The 18,113-nt window shown below is 45.0% G+C and overlaps 1 protein-coding gene across 1 annotated transcript in view; it reads right to left on the reverse strand.

The window, feature by feature from the left end:
- The window catches only part of LOC132460115 (kinesin-like protein KIF21B), a 60,063-nt gene that overhangs the window by 32,397 nt on the left and 9,553 nt on the right, over positions 1-18,113 (reverse strand). The window contains exons 2-5 of the mRNA XM_060055158.1: positions 3,605-3,827; positions 2,963-3,145; positions 1,318-1,467; positions 105-311 (exon numbers count right to left, since the gene is read on the reverse strand). Coding sequence (XP_059911141.1) covers positions 105-311; positions 1,318-1,467; positions 2,963-3,145; positions 3,605-3,827 — 763 coding nt within the window. The remainder of the gene's footprint in view (positions 1-104; positions 312-1,317; positions 1,468-2,962; positions 3,146-3,604; positions 3,828-18,113) is intronic.

The following is an 18,113-nucleotide window of genomic DNA, read 5'->3' on the forward strand; positions in this document are numbered from 1 at the left end:
AAAATCGTCTTCTTTTTTTCAGGAATCTGATGGTATGAGAATGGCTTGTGAGTAACAATACAAAATCAGACTTTCTATCCCACAACATTTCTCAATCACAACACCTGTAGGTCATTCTCCTCCACCCTCGTCTCCCACACTACTTCCCCCACTCCCTCTCCCCCCCTGAACCTCACCAGGTGGGCCGGCTGGCAGACCCTCATCTGGCAGAGGTGGATGGTGAAGATGGCGTGTGAGCGGGAGCTCTGGGCGTTCATCTGCGTGCTGGCTGTGGTGCGTGAGAGAGCCCCCAGCTTCAGGCATTGCAGCATCTGCAGCACACAACACTTCACACATGAGGCACGCCTCATAACATATGGACACATGACGTATGGGCGAAGATATATTCATTCATTACACGGGTCTTCTCAATGCCGTGGAACGCTCCGTTCACTTGCATGGGCCCTTCACAACTTCCGGCGGTGAATTATATTTGATAATTCACCGTTGCCAAGTATAATTGACCACTGTAAAGGAAAAAAAAATATTTTTTTGCCTCTAATGACGTCTTTGGTATCACTCCGCAAGTAGTCCGGTAACTTTTCAACCCCAGCGTCTTTGGTTGCTAAGCAACGTCAACGTCTTTGGCGGACTATTTCTCTGCTGATCAACGCTACGAATGCTGGTAACAAATACATTGTAAAAAGACACACCATGTGAAGATATTTTTTCGTTTTGGCAAGTAGCCGTGTGATAAGCGGGATAATGTATAGAATATATCGCCGGTCATTATCGAAAATAAGACCCTTCAGGGCGAAGCAAGACACCTCCGCTGCGCGTTGGTGTCCTGTTCGCCTAGTCTGGTCTTATTTTCCCTATAATGACCGGCGTTCTATACAATATCCCTTACATATTTCAATATTCATTATCTATATATATAGGACACAATTTATGTATTTATGATACATGGAAGACAACATATGAATATATTATAGATGTGATACAACATATTTATATATGATACATGGGAAACCCTTTGTCTCAATAAAACTTTTAAGTGACTCATATTAGAAAACACAGCATACAAAGGAAATGGAGAACAAAGGCAATAACAAGTTCTCAGTAATCCTGGCAACGTCCATATGACAATAGTATAGGTGTGGCACACAGTATAAATATGAACAAAATCGAAATGCTTTCAACAATGTACAAGACAATACAATAAAAAGATTCTTAAATCGTAAAACGTTATATGCTCAAATTTCAGAGGTTGTAGGTGGGATACAGAATGACCTGGGTACAACACAGACACACAGACACACAGACACACGCACACACCTCCTGTTCTGAATGGACCAACCGGGAGGTGACTCCGGTGGTGTAGATGCTGCCGCTGGCGTCCTCGTGGATCTTGATGTTGGACTTCCTACAGCGGCTGTCCAGGTCCTTGGAGCTGTCAAACAGGTCCAGGATGTCCTCGTTGTACAACTGCAGGGGGAAAGCATTGACGGCTGGGTAACCAGGGAGTGCATATGAACTCGATTCTTTGAAATAGATAATACATACAATATCTCAATACAAGCTGGGTAATTAACTAGAGAGTGTATGTTGAATAGATACTGGGATTCTATAAAAATATAAAAGATAAAAATAAACAACAAATGGCACAAATATCAAAAGTCAACCAAGGGTTGGCCAAGGTTAACTCTATATAGTTTATTTATATACACAATGACACATCTGTTTCATGAAAGACGTTTTTTTCTGAATGCATACTATAGCCTGCCTGTGACAAGAGGAGTTACTTTATACTTGTACACAAAACACCTTAACCGTCAGCGCCACAATGCTGGAGGTAGAGCTTAGAGGTCAGAGGTCAGCTGACAGCTACCCCACAACAAACACAAACACACGCACTGACGGGCAAATGTGCGTGCACACACAAACACACACACACACACATTTTCACATAATCATCTATCTAGCATCGTTATTGATTTATGCAGTTATGTTTGAGTTGAATCTTGCTGCACAATATAGACATAAGTAGATAAATAAGCCACACTAATGTAGATGTACACAAAGACAGAAATACACGGACACATATACACAAACACACACACACACACACACACACACCTCTGTTCTCCATCAACACAGATGACCTGACCCATGACCTGATAGCAGGCTCACAAATGACAACAGATAAGCCATCAGACTCAACATCGAGGTAGGGGAGAGAAGGTGCATAATGACTTTAAACACTGGAAAGTCGAGGACGTCTGGGAGTTTAGCAAACACAAACACAAACATTAACACAAATGAGAAACATATATTAGCTACCCTGGCCAGTGGCTACTATTACCCAACGGCCCCTGCTTCAGTGTTTTTAATATCCTGATGTCTCCATCTTCATGGCCAATCCATCTCCTCAGCCCATTAGCTGATGGTAATAATGTCAGACTTAATGGCCGGCATGAATCAAGAGCCACAAAGAACCGGAGCGTATGTCATCACTCTGTCATTTCCTGTTTGGAGATGTAGGGGAGAGGGGGGGGGGGGGGGGGGGGGGGGGGGTCCTTGGCTGCCATGTTTCATGTAGCATCTGGTTATCATTGAAATGGCTGCATTGTAGTGTCGTTCCCTCCTCCTGTGTGGCCGTATGGGTAGTTACGGCTTGGGCACAAGTACCCTACCTTTCTAACAGGGGGAGTGTACGTAGAGCTTGGAAATCTTGATCAAGGACGACTGTGGAGATTAAGGTTCAAGCCCATAACCTTTCAGCTCAAAGTTGATGCATGTGTGTGTACGTGTGTGTGTTGATGCCCTAGCCCTTGTGAGTGAAAATAAGCGCAAATCATAATGGACAACACAACCCGTCACATGTGCCCTCCAGGTCTAGATAGTCTGTGTGTGTGCGTGTGTGTGTGTGTGTGTGTGTGTGTGTCAGTCTCTCGCTCTCAACATGTGTGAGCACCATTACCTCCAGGAACTGGGCGCTGACTTTAAAGTCTGGCGGCTGGACGCCGGCTTGCGTTGCCTGGGCGCGCCGGCTTTGGATCCCCTCAAACAGATGGTGCACCGCCCGGGGGATGATGCCCTGCTCCTCCTCGCTCACGCTCAGGTCGAAGCCCGTGCCCATGCTGTACGTCTTGCCCGAGCCCGTCTAGCACGCCAATGAATACATAGACACAGGTTAACGCAGAGACGAGAGCACACACACACACACAGACACACACACACACACACACACACACACAGACACACACACACACACACACACACACACACACACACACACACACACACACACACACACACACACACACACACACACACACACACACACAAAGCCAGTGTCCAGCTGAGGCATCTGAGGGAAACCTGTGTTTTAAGTGAAAACATGCGCTTCTAATGCAAATCAAAAGGCAAACGTCAAATTGCTGCAAAGACATTTGCAACATTTTCCACTTAGTGTATCACACATGCATTTATACGCTGTCTATATTTAGCCAGGACCATGAGACATTTTACGTCCCCAAAAGGGACTTTGGTGGGGGGGGTCAGTGGATATTTACTCATCGTCAATGCACAACTTATCCCGTGCCATCCCGGAGGATCTTACCTGTCCGTAGGCGAAGACTGTGGCGTGGTAGCCGTCGAAGCAGCCCTCGATCAGCTTGTGCACGCAGGCGTGGTAGAGCTGCTCCTGCTGGGAGTCGATGTCGAACACGTAGTCGTAGGTGAAGGCCTTGTCCTTCCCTAGCAGCACCTGGGGCTCCCCGGGCGTGACCAGCGTGCACACGTGGCAGCCCTCGATCTTCTCCTTGGCCATCTGGGGGCGGATCCTGGGCAGAGTGGAGGGAGGATGGAGGGGATCGTGATTATGGATCGTTTTGTTTTGTTGTTTGTAGCCTAGCCTACTATGAGGTATTTTAGTTCCTTTATTTCCTTACTTGTATATGTATTGTGTTTACAATTTTCTAACAATTCTTGATTCGTCTCCCTACATATACACATATTCAAACCACGACTGATAACGTTGCTTTTCAATCTCCCCCTGAAAACATCCCATTAGCATGACATTACTTTACATTTAGTTTATTTAGCGGCCGTTTATATTCAAAGCAACATTAACAGTTGAGGATGAGAACAATCAAGGTGATTTTTTTAAGTGCTTCATGACGAGTAGTTATAGAAATCAGAAACGTGATTCTTAGAACCAGAAGAACACACAAATGCTCCCTAACAAGTTTTGGATGTGGGACAATGGAATGCAGACGGCTGCTCGGCCAGACAAACCTGCTCAAAACGTAAAATTGGCACAGACGTCATGATGGGAGGATGGAAGACCACCCTCTGACACCAACATAAACGTCAGGAGGGTCGAGCCACACGTGATACTAATCTTACACTGACAGGATAGTCGAAAGGATTGTTAAGGAACCAATGTATATATTGAATAAGGTGTATAGAGAAGAATGATTACAAACAAAATCCACTAATGGGCAAACACTTCACCTTGAGCTGTTGGCATTGCAAGTTCCTTTTGGATGAATAAAGATGTGTCTTTATCATATCTTAAATTAGCCCTGTCTAACCAGGTGCCCTAAAGAGGCACTGTTTCTGATGCGTCTTTGAACTGACAGAATGGGGCCGAGATTAATAATAATCCTCCGTTTAATAATTGAATGAAACAAGTCTGTCAGCCGCAGAGGAGGCACTATTTCACATGATTGACGCAATACGATTCCCAGAATATGTTTCTGATATGATCGTTCAATTAATCTAAATATGAGGGAACTTTTTGACTGAAGTAAGTGTGAAAGTGAGAAAATAAATGAATATGTTCTGTTGTGCCCCAACTTGGTTCTGAGACAAGACCAACAATGTATAAATGTGGGCGCAGTGGGAAGATAATTACTTTAGGCTGTGTGTTAAGACCTAAACGCCACATACACACACGCACGCAGAGGCTCACGCTCGCACATAAACAAACAGAGCCCTGAAGCCTAAACCCAAGGGGGCCTGGGTACTCTCCCACACAGCGAGACTGCAACAAAGGAACACACACACACACACACACACACACACACACACACACACACACACACACACACAAAATGTAATATACTGTTTTGTGGTTGATGGTGATGCAATGGGCACACACACACACACACACACTCCCACCACACATATAAAGTAACTTCTGTGTAAAACACAAACTGTACACATACTGTACTACTCAGAGCCTCCTACCTTCATTCCATAAGGTTCCTTCATGCATACATTAACAACCACGCCCACCATCTCTCCCTATCTGAGTCTCCCTCTCTTTATCTTGACCTCCCCCTCCCTCTCTCCCCCTCTCCATTTATCACTGTCCCTCTCGCTCATTCTCTTTTTAACTCTTTACACACACACACACACACACACACACACACACACACACACACACACACACACACACACACACACACACACAGCGCCAGTCAGTAATAGTTTTTACGCTCATGATAAAATCCTGCTGACATAGTTGTGTTGTGACCCTCGGCAGGCTGTGCGCCTTCACCAGGACGAACGTTAGAAACTCTCTTAGTAATAACACTCAATAGAATGGGAATACTCAATACAGTTTGGGAATACTCAATACCCTGTTAGGTGGTGGTGGTGTATATATTTTGTTGTGTGGTTGCAGATGCAGATAAAATATGATGATGCTAATATGAATGGCTAAGACTGGCCTGTCCTAGAATACACTAATAGAATATCTAATATGACAAAAATGATAATTTGCCCGTTAATGGGATTGGGATTATTCATTGCAATTAACAAATTATTGGTGCAATTAGAGTTTAAACAGTTGTAATTTAATTACTTGTCATTTTTTTGTTTTTATCATAAAATAAAGTATGTAATTAAATGCAACCTTTCACATGAAGATAATTTATTGCACTTAATATGCAATTAATGGTGCAGCATTACATACAAACGTTTGATATGAAAGAAGGCAAAAAAGAAAAATTAAAAGGAGAAGAATAACGATGAGAAGTAGAGAAAAAACTGAGCAATAGAACAGAGACATTATGTCTGCATAATACTGGATGAAAGCCAATTTATATTACTGTGGCACACACACACACACACACACACACACACACACACACACACACACACACACACACACACACACACACACACACACACACACACACACACACACACACACACACACACACACACACACAGGTCACCAGAGAGTGAGAAAAATTAACTGAACTGAATATAATCAATGGACAATTTTGCTGATAATCGTTGCCTTTATAGTAGCTGCACCAACAAATGAGGCACCATAGAATGTATCACATGCACAAATTAAACACAGAACATTTTGCCGCTAAAACTATCCGATTACACTGAAATAAAATAAAATGTATGGGGGTGACTCAACAGACGAAAACCTAGAACACGAGATCAAGAAAGAGATACAGAGAAAGACAAACAGAGGAAAGGAACATAGAGCGAGACAGAAGAGAAACAGAGAAACGCAGAGAGACTGAGAAAGAATCCCTTTATCTCATTTTCATCTATGCACACTAATAGGAAAATGTACTAAAGTACCCTGGAGTCCAATCTCAACCCACCCGCCTCACACGCACGCGCACACTCACAATATACTGGTCTCTTTCCGCTTTTAAACATAACATTTACTGCTGCATTCAGGCCAACAACACCTCCACACACACAGAAACAGTTGAAACTGTTCATTAGGCTACCCCTATCCTGCCAAACATACAAGCAATACAATTCTGAAACTCATTAAAAGTCAGCTCTGAGGGCTTGGCTTATTAGGAGGATTATCAAACCAAATAGTGCTCATTAGGAGAAACTTCCTCTCACACACACACACACACACACACACACACACACACACACACACACACACACACACACACACACACACACACACACACACACACACACACACACACACACACACACACACACAAGCCTATACTCAAAGGGTGAAAAGTGTGAATTGTAACTGGTAACTTTTTTGGTACGTTCCCTCCTACAAGGTTTCGTAACAACAACAACAACAACAACAACAACAACAACAAAAATGAAGCTAACGGCAAGCTACAAAGATTCACCAACAAGTCAGAGCAGTTGGCATCAGCAGACATCATCAAAGACAACCTTTGATCCTAAACGAGACATGTGTTTGCTGATATCGAACATTCATGAGTCATGACTGCTAAAAACACAACCACCAGCTAGATAACCCACTTATTTTTTTGAATGGCTTTTGTCATTCTTGGCCTACTTTCTCTATACAACTATTATCTATTGAGCCATCTAGCAGAGGCCCTTAATCCTAAGGGCCTTACTGTAGGCATTTTTACACTGCCAAGATGGTACGGTCGCGGCTTAGAAAGAACATTAACCCCGCCACTCTCACTTCAAGTATCAACTCCTTCCGCATCCCTGACATCCACAATCTATCCATCCCTGATGATCTGGTTTCTCATTAAAACACTGGACTCACTCCATAATATTCTTAGTTCTCTTGCTCTGTTAAAATACAGATTGGTTTCTTTCTCCGTCTCCACCACTTGGTTCACCCCCGACCTTTGTCTCATAAAAGCCAAAGGTCGGCAACTTCAACGACTTCATAAAAAAACGGATCTCACTCTTTACAAAGAAACGAACAATAACCATATCTTACATTATAAGGACTTCATTGCCAGCAGTGAGGGAGGTGGAGCACTACCAATTAGATCTGGTGGGGCTACCCTCTATGCAGTCTTAGCTCTGGTACCATTCTCCTGGATAGGGGTTGGACTCTATTCTCCTCCAGAGATGCCCAGGCTGTGAGGCGCCGGGTGTTTGTGGGGATACTCATGAATCCCTGGCTGAGCGCCGTGGTGTAGGGGTTTACCCCGGTGGACTAGAGGGTCGCCTCCCTACGCTTAAGGCTGGTGGGGGGAAAACTCTGAAAGGTGTTTGTGTGTATGAACCGAATGGCAGTTCAGAGTACCCGTCCTTCTTGGAGACCCTGAATGGAGTCCTGAATGGAGTCCTGTATGGGGCTCCAGTAGGGGTCTCCATAGTTCTGCTGGGAGAATTCAACGCCAACGTGGCCAATGATGGAGACACCTAGAGAGGCGTGGTGGGGAGGAACGGCCTCCCCCACCCCACCGTCTGTTATTAGGCTTCTGTGCTAGCCATGGATGTTCAATAACAAACACCATGTTCAAACATAGGGATGGCCCTAAGTGTACCTGGTACCAGAGTACCCTAGGCCGAAGATCGACGATCCATTTCGTGATCGCGTCGTCCGACCTGAGGCCGCATGTTTTGGACACTCGGTTGAAAAAACGGGAAGTGCGGGTGAATTGGGGCCCCCCGCCCCCCCGTCGCGGTGGGGAGGGGTTGCAGTTCAGTGGTCTGAGGATCTCATCACTGCCTTTTGCAGATGATGTGGTCCTGATGGCATCACCGGTCTGCGACCTTCAGCACACACTGGATTGGCTCTCAGCCGAGTGTGAGGCGGCTGGGATGAGGATCAGCACCGCTAAATGGGAGGCCATGACTCTCAGCAGGAAACCGGTGGATTGCGTACTCCGGGTATGAAATGAATCCTTAGCCCAAGTGGAGGAGTTCAAGTGCCTCGGGGTCTTGTTCGAGAGTGAGGGTACGATGGAGCGGGGGATAGGGTGAGAAGCCTAGCCATTGGATTAGAGCTGCTGCTCCTCTGCCTAGAAAGGAGTCAGTTGAGGGGGTTCATCTGGTGAGGATGCCCACTGGACGCCTCCCTCGGGAGGTGTTCCAGGCATGACCAGTGGGGAGGGGACCTCGGGGTAGACCCACGACTAGGTGGAGAGATTTTATCTCCACACCGGCATGGGAACGCCTCGGGATCCCCCCCGTCAGAGCTGGTCACTGTGGCCCGGGAAAGAAGGAGTCTGGGGCCCCCCGCCGGACCTGCTGCCACCGCGACCCGACCCCGGATAACCGGATTGACGATGAGGATGAGGATGACGAGGCATTGCCAGCACTAAAACCCACTATGACTCCAGCATAATCACTGCCAATAAAAGGAAACTCCAAGTCACTGTTCTCCCTACTTAACAATACCACCAAACCCCAGGACTCTCTCCCCCCTCAGCTGTACACAACCTCCTTCTGCAGCTCGATTATGTCCTTTTTCACTTCAAAAAGCAAGAACATCCATCACCATCACCTTGGATTAATCCCTCGACTCAGCATCTCACTCTCTCACTCTCCTCCTTCCAGCTCCCCACTCTCTCAGAAATCACAGAAGTCATCCTGAAATCCAAGCCATCCTCTTGTCAACTGGACCCCCTTCCCACAGAACTTCTGAAAGCCTGCATCCGTTCTCTGGTCCCCCTAATTTCTGCCATCATCATCATCACTCCTCTCTCACCACTGGAACTGTCCCTACATCCTTCAAAACTGCTGCCCTTTACCCAATTTTTAAAAAAAAATGGCACCAACCCCTCCAACTTCAGTCCTATCTCCAATCTACCCTTCATCTCTAAGATCCTTGAAGAAAACTACTTCCCAACTCCATTCTCACCTATCCCACACTAACCTGTATGAACCGTTCCGGTCCAGTTTCCGCCCACTCCATAGCACTGAAACAGCATAAGATTACCAACGACCTCCCAATGGTTCTGGACTCCTCACCGTCCTCATCCTCCTTGACAGCCTTTGATACCCTCTGTCACACCATCCTCCTCAACAGCCTTAGATACCCTCTGTCACACCATCCTCCTCAACAGGCTATCTTCCGTACGGATCACCCACACTTCTTTAGACTGGTTCACATCTTACCTCTCTGGCCGCACTCAGTTCATTCAACTCAAGTCCTTTGATCCACCCCCTCCTTCAGCGCTTACCCAGGGCTCTGGCTCTCCCATTGGTACCAAATCCACCTTATCCAAAGCTTTTCCCTCACTATTGATGACTCCTCCATCTCAACCTCCCCCCAGGTTAAGGGTCTGGGTGTCATCCTTGACAGCACACTGTCCTTTCAATCCTACATCAATAACGTTACCCAGTCTGCCTACTTACACCTATGTAGTGCCCCTATGGTATGAATAAAGTACTGATCTAATCTAACTAATCTAATCAAACATAATATAACCCCAAACATACACACTACCATATCATGAAAGAGAAACACAAAATATTGCCACACATGAACCAGAGCAATAAAAAACAATTACTTTAAACTCTCTTGCTGCTTGTTTCATTTTGGCATTCGTACCCTTGAGCCCTCAACCCTAAAGATAACCAAGGCTCCAAGAACCAAGAGATAAACACGCTTTTCACCAGTAATAGCCACGACTCCCTTCGGCTCTCAGAATCAGAAGGCCCCGTTTCCTTGGAAACTGCACACACTGCACACAGTGTCTCCAACTAATGTGAATAAATGTGTGTGCTTGCGTGCGTGCGTGCATGTGTGCATGCTCAAAACAAAATAACAACTTATTTATGCAAATGTACAATAATCTTTGATTTCAACCCAATAACTTGGGGCACTTTCCGGCCGGCTACCACATGACAAACCAGAATAGAGACCATGATATTGTGGAAAGTCACCAGTGAACTCACGCTACCAACAAATGCCCCCTGCTCTGCTGCCAACACTGCCTTAGTGATTGACCGATACATCGGCCGATTGGGCCACCATACTCATACACATGAGTTTATGTCAATGGGACTGTCAAAAAAGAAGTTGACTACCACTGTTCTCGGGGCACATTTGACAAAGACACTCGTCATTGTGTTTTTCCCTGGGCTTGTGTGGTACCTCACAATTCAATTCGATTTGATTCTTTAGGTCTTGATTCGATATCAATTAGATTCGATTTGATATTGATCCAATTGCTTCGATATCGATTCAATAATGACTTATTGTCATCGGTGGAGAATGTTAATGTTATATTGCTTTTATCCACAAAAACAGCCCCTCCCTGCTTACTTGTTTTGTGCACAGGCCTCTAGGTACATACAATCTAAATGCTTTTCCTACTGATCAATGCTAGTCTACTGTGGTATCTTCTTTGGTGGTAGATTAGAGGACCTCAGCTGGGTGCTAAAAGAACACTCACCCCCTGAAAGGAAGTGTGCCTCTGTTTACAATGTGTGACCTACACATTTGAAACACCTTGACATTTGTATAAAAATTCAAAAGAGAACCAGATTGCCAAGCTGAGTTTACATTTGAACAGGCAAAACAACGTGACACATGATAACTTTGTGTAAAAACAGTCCTATCAGAGAGAGAGAGAGAGAGAGAGAGAGAGAGAGAGAGAGAGAGAGAGAGAGAGAGAGAGAGAGAGAGAGAGAGAGAGAGAGAGAGAGAGAGAGAGAGAGAGAGAGTCCTAAATGCATAGAAAAGTAAGAATGAAAAAAGAAATAAAGAATGAAAAAAACAAGCAAGGGAAAGAACCAAAGAAGGAACAAAAGAACCAAACAATACAAGAATCACAGGCATTGCAGAGGGAATTATGTCCTCATTCATAATGGATTACTGTATGTAATGCAACAGAAGCTGGTTTTAGAGAGGAGCTCTGGGAATATCTGTGTCCATTGACTGATACAGAAGAGTTCATTCAGGGTCAGCCTCAGAAGGAAAGCTGGGTGTACCACAGTATGGAAGGTCACAAGAAAAAGATCCTGCATCTTTTTATTTATTTTTTATACGAGTTTTGTACAACTCAAGACATTCGTATCATGTCTTGGATGTCATTACAGTCCAATGCTCATTTCAGGAGTATTGGCAATGTTTACCCCTCAAGAGAATAGTTTCCTTCAATAATGAATCACCTTCTTTCGCAAAAAGGAATAACTTTCAAAATGGGCCTATAGAGCTAGACTTGTCTAAAAAAAGACACGTGGCAGCTTATTAAGCTACACAGTCAGCATTCTGCCCATTTAATCAGCGATTAAATCCCCATTGATTTCCTCCAACAACCGCTAGCAGAGAGAGATTTGGTGGATAAAACCATCCCTCCAGGGCCCATCCATCTGCTGTCTCCTATGTCTCAATCCTGTCCACGTCGGCAATCCAACTTCCCCTGTCTGCACGGAGCAGTCAGGGCCTTTGTGTACCAGAAAGGTGTTGTTGTGAAGGCTGAATAACGGCCACATAACCTCGCAAAACACAGACCTGGGCCTGCTCAGTTTACCACAGGGCCGTTCACACCAACTACAGCTGGTCTGCTGCTGCACTGTCCCCAATATACCAGCCCTGGCCCGGCATCACAGCAGGCAAGCAGGCTGCACGCCAAGTAGCACACGCACACACTCTCTCTCTCTCTCTCTCTCTCTCTCTCTCTCTCTCTCTCTCTCTCTCTCTCTCTCTCTCTCTCTCTCTCTCTCTCTCTCTCTCTCTCTCTCTCTCTCTCTCTCTCTCTCTCTCTCTCGAACAGACAGTCCTACAGTGATCTATACAATTCCTCGCAGGAGGCAAAGGACAACCCGTGGACACGTTGCCTGCAGTCCAGACACTCTGGTTGTTGAGGTAGACCGCAGGTTTTAATTGTGTGCTGAGCAGGTTTCATTGCACTGCGCTACCATGGCTTTCATGAAAGGAGAATCCATAAATTCGCTATCGATACACGTGATATTATATAGGGTCACCGGTTACAATAAGCATACTGTGGCAACCCCACGCCGGCGGCCATGGAGGAAACTTTTCAAACGCTCTGAACAGCGCCCTCTCCATGGACAAGTAGTCGAAGGGAGATACATCCCCTTCAACACGGCTGTGACCGCCCACCAATCAAGCAGGCACAGACGATCATGGGGATTGAGATCACCTGGGGGAAGGCGGCGGCAGAGGAGTATTAAAGGCCGAGCACACGGCAGTCAAGGGAGAGAGACGCAGAGGTGAGACCGACATGCTTTCGCCCTAACGTGTGGAATACTTTCCCCTAGGAATAGCTCAAGGACGCCGGGAGCCACGTTCGCGCCGGACACCAAGACGTGCCTGGCCGGAGATCCCCCTCCCCTTGTCCCCATAGTGGAAGTTGCCTTAGTTAATTTATGATTTTCCTCATTCCCCTGAGCGGTCCTGAAATAAAACCCTCGTTCCTACACCGGGCTTGAGCGTCCTTTATTGGGAATCCCAGCCATCGACCACTGGGGTTGCCACAGTACACATAAACCATTAATTGAGTTAAGTTAACGCAGTAATGAGCGTTAACTAAAACTTAATTTACAGTAAACTATTGATCTTATTTTTAATCAATAATGGTGTTCATGTTTACGACTGGTGTTCCTGTTTACTAATGGGTTTCATGTCAAAGGTGTTATAATGCTTTTTGTATTTTCCCTATCTTTGAGTGTTGTTTTTCATCCATATATGTGATCTGCTAAGATACAAAGCCCAACGTTCATGACAGCTGGAGTTACTCTCCCATGGAAACAACCTCTCCTGAACCGCCAAAAAACTGCTTGTTTGCTGTTAGCATTTACTTCTGTGATTTCGTTATGGCAAGAAATCTCGGAAGAGCAGAAGTGCTCCTTTGTATGGACTTCCAGTGTAAAAACTGAATGAAGAATCGATGGTTCATTCATGATCACAGCCTGTAAGTATACTTCATTAGTTGTGGATCTGATCGGTTTAACAACAAACAGGCTAGCTGCTGCCTTGTGTTCAAGTGCAGAGTGGTTGGTTGGAGCTGAGCTGCACAGCCTTGCATAGTATTTGCTTCATATTACTGAGAACCGGACCTCTGCTGTACTGCCGAGGAATGGTGGTAAAAATGAATTGTATCTATAATCGCCTTCTTTGGGAAGTCCATGCAAAGGGGACATGGCGCCACAGCTAACCAAATTCCACCGGCCGCCGCTGTCAACACCTTTGTTTGGGGGCGTGGCTAAGCAGCCGGGAGGCGGGACCTCTGCACTTACCTGACAATCTGACCTCCGATTGCCACAGAGGTAAATGCTGAACGCAGATGTGCCGTTTCACAGTCCCTCCAGAAAAATGCGGCGTTATTGGGTGTCAAGCAACTATGTTGCGAGACAACCTATTGTTATTGTACGAATTCCTATTATTATTATTATTTACCTGACATGGGAGTCAATGGCAGCCTATAGAACCGCTTGGCGAAAAGTTGTGAAATTTGGCACACTGGTTCAGGACAGCCCCATTAGCCCATTAGGCCAATCTCAGGTTGCTAGCCCAACAGCTCTAGCGCCACCAACAGGTCAAAGTTGGACATGCATTCATGTTCATAACTTTTGACCTATTCGACCAATATTCACAAACCTGGTATCATTGGATTCCTTGAACCAAGCCCAGTTCAACACACCCTATGACGTCATTGCGCCATGACGTATATTTCCGCCATCTTGGTTTATGTCAAAAACCTTCAAAATGCTACTCCTATCACAAATCTTGTCCAATCATCTCGAAACTTGGCACACATGATCTTCTGGCCATGTTTGATGAAAAACAGATTTGTCAAATTCAAAACCGTTTGCCCGCTAAAGCCAATCAAATTTGGCGGCAAAGCCGCCAAACCGGATGTAAGCCCATATCTCAACAGCCCTTTGACATATCATAACCAACCTTGGTATATAGACCCAAGCCCCTATAAAGCTGACACTGAATGAATTTGGTGACCTTTGACCTCTAGGGGGCGCTGTTATTAATGTCGATGTGTTTTGACTCCTCCCTCTTCACATGAGTACATTTAAAACTTATTTTCAATGTCTGGTGATACTATCAGACCTCCCCGTATAGCGAGTATATTATTTTTTGCAGAAATATCCGCGGCAGCAAATGATATTCGACCGCGAAGCCCCCAAACCGGAAACACGCCAATATCTCAGCAGCCCTTTGACATATCATGACCAAACTTGGTACATAGACCCATAACATCATCATGGGGACACTCAATGAATTTGGTGACCATTGACCTCTAGGGGGCCCTATAATTAATGAAGACGTGTTTTAACTCCTCTCTCTTCACATGAGTACATTTCAAACTTATTTTTAATGTCTGAAGATACTGCCAGACCTCCTTATATAGCTTATAAATTATTTCTCATTGCAACATCAGAACTTGGCCGCCATGTTGAAAGTTGTCAAAATCAGTTGAAAATTTCCACAGGCCACAAATTATGTCCAATCTTCATGAAACTTGGCTTATATGACCTTCCGACCAAGCTGAACAAACATATCAAACCGCTTTCTCAGATTCAAAACCGTTTGGCCGTGACAGCCAATCAAACTCGAGTGGCGCTCATTAATGGGTAGACACTGCACTCGTGTGGCGACAAGCGGTACTTAATGTGTAATGCAACAATGACTATATTTACCATTCCGCCCACCTACAATATAAACTGCAATTCCCACTGGATTAGATGCTTCACGAACCACCTCCAGAACGGATGCTTGTTTACATTGTGTCCCTTTTAGCGATATTGTTCCGATTACCCCCATGTATTTGTGACATTTCTTCAGTCAGGCAGACTGTATTGCGCCCTTACCTCTAGGTGGGGTCCTTTTCCCAATTACTCAACCCACCGGCTGCGGTATTGCCGATTTCCGAGACGGTCGTCATGACCCTCTGGCCGATTACGTCCATCCGGCAGAATTAGCCTACCGAGGCCAATTATGCTTGACACCCACATTGCTGCTCGCAGCTATATTTTTGTGATTGTTGTCGCCAAAAATCCTTGATTATGCGGCACGTTTTCTTAAAAAAAATCGATGAAATATGTGGCATATTTATGCAATTTTATGCAATGAAATTGCGGGAACTTGCAAAAATTGCGGGAACTGGCGAAAAAATGCGGGAACTTTTCAATTTTCTGCTAAAGTATATGTGACATTTTTGCAACGAAAATGCGGGGATTATGAAATCATGCAAGCCCCGCATATTTTGCGTGGAAATCTGCAATTTATGCGGTGAAAGTGCGGAATATTTGAAAAAATGCGGCCCCCGCATGAATATGCAGACTTTGGCTGATTATGCGTTGAAGTATGCGATCGCATAATCGCGTTTTTCTGGAGAGACTGGTTTCAGGCCGTGAATGAGGGCGTTTTTCGGTGGCTGCGGGAAGTTCCCCTCCTGTCTAGGACATTGATTTTTTTTAGCTTAGCACACCTAAAACATGGATAAAACGGTAGACAATACATATACACTACAGCAAAGGGAAAAATCTGAAAAGCGTAATATGACTTTAAACACAGATCAAGAGCTCCGTGGCTGGTCTCGTGTGTGACCCGCTTTACAATGAAGCTCGGCCGTAACAGAGTCAGACTCCAAACAAGAGTGGAATCGAGAGCCAGCCACTTACTTCGCATAGCACATGATCAGGAAGCTTGGCTTCTTGAAACGTAATGCAATGTGTTTTTCCAAATGAGACCATTTTAGTAAGCTCTATTAGGCAGAGGCCAATCTCTTTCCACCCAAAAATGCAGTTGTTCCCGAGGTCCACAGCTGGGGCTGTTTGTAATGCAATAATATTGTGTTGGTGTGTTTGTATATGTGTTATCATTAGTATCTGCAGTGAAGTAGTCTTCTAGGGTGTTTTCCCAAAGTCCCTCTTCAGTCGAGGGGGCAGTCGGAAGCCCACACACTGGCCCTCATTTATCAAACGAACGTAGAAATGAGCGCAAATCTGAACGCATGATTCATCTTACGATAGGACCCACGTGAGATTTACGAAACCTTCGTATCACACCAATCCCAGCGTACGAAGGATCTTGGTGTTGATAAATACGGCGGCTGAGATCGATCGTAATTAACGTAACACGCCCATATAAAAGCACGTCTTCAGAAGTCTCGCCCCTAACTTTTACGACATGGAGAAACGTCCAACGGTAAAATAGAGGAATTTTTCCGAGACCCAAATGGAGACGCTCGGGTCACTGGTGGATGCGAACCGTCTGGTTTTATTTGGTAGCCTATAGCTGGCATTAAAGGCCAGCAAAAGAATGCTATATGGAAGGAAATAACTGTTGCAGTGAATAGTGTTTCCAATGTTCGTCGGGCTACGGAAGTGGTTTGTTAATTAAATTAATTAAATAATAAATTAAATGTACAACTTCTGTTATCCAGCTTAAAACATTTCACATATATGCTATTGTTTGCATTCCGTTAAAGTTATTTAATTCCGAATAAGGTGAAGAAGAAATGGTCCGACATGATGCCCAACGTTGCTATTTTGGAAAATAAAAGAATCGTGCGTGCCCCCAGGCCATCGGGCTACCATGTTCAGGATTGACATTCTGGCATCGCAAATAATCGTAACATTAACTGAATGGTAGCTTTTGCGGTTGATGTACGCGTAATCATTAATATATGGTTCATACGCACATGGGTACAATCAACCGCACCAATCACATTTGGAAACCTAGCAATAGCATACAAATCCCGTTTGATTCCAGTTTGCTGATCGTTATTATATGGGAATTTAATATAACGTTCGGAGAGGGACATTATAGCTGCCAAAACTGCTGGCATGGTTCGGCTAATACTTGGCTGGGAAATAGCAGACCTGTCCCCGATCTCCCGCTGCAAGATCCCGGTGGCCAAAAATCCCAAGGTAGAGCAAACCTGCACAGGTATTGCGTTTGATCGCCTAGTTTCTCGCCTTAACTGTGGCTCCAAAGCATTGCATAGCTCCATCAGGAGATGCCTTAGGAGACGAAAACGACTCAAGAGCCATTCATCGCCCTCCTTAAAAAAATCGGCGCGGTCTCGAAAAACTCTCTCGTCTGTGCGTTGAGGTCCTTAACAGAGCCAGATCTGCCATCGCTGAGACACGACCACCTATTTGGCAAAGCTCCTGTTAATATAGACAGCTGAATAAACATTTCACCTGTCACATTCTAATTATTTTCATAGCAATACTGTTTTTAATTAGGCCTGACTTGATTGTAATTGTTTGAACGGCTGGGCTAATTCCAATTTATTTAGTAATTAATACAGATGTTGAACATGGGCTACTTGTGCTGCACTATTCATCATTGAAATACCCGTATGTTGCGCCAAAAAAACTTGCGTACACGAGCTCAGACCTGACGTGAGATTTCATCGCAGCCTGCGCTCACGTTCAAATTGATAAATGCCAAG

The sequence above is a fragment of the Gadus macrocephalus genome, chromosome 1 (assembly GCF_031168955.1).
Source record: "Gadus macrocephalus chromosome 1, ASM3116895v1".
NCBI lineage: Eukaryota > Metazoa > Chordata > Actinopteri > Gadiformes > Gadidae > Gadus > Gadus macrocephalus.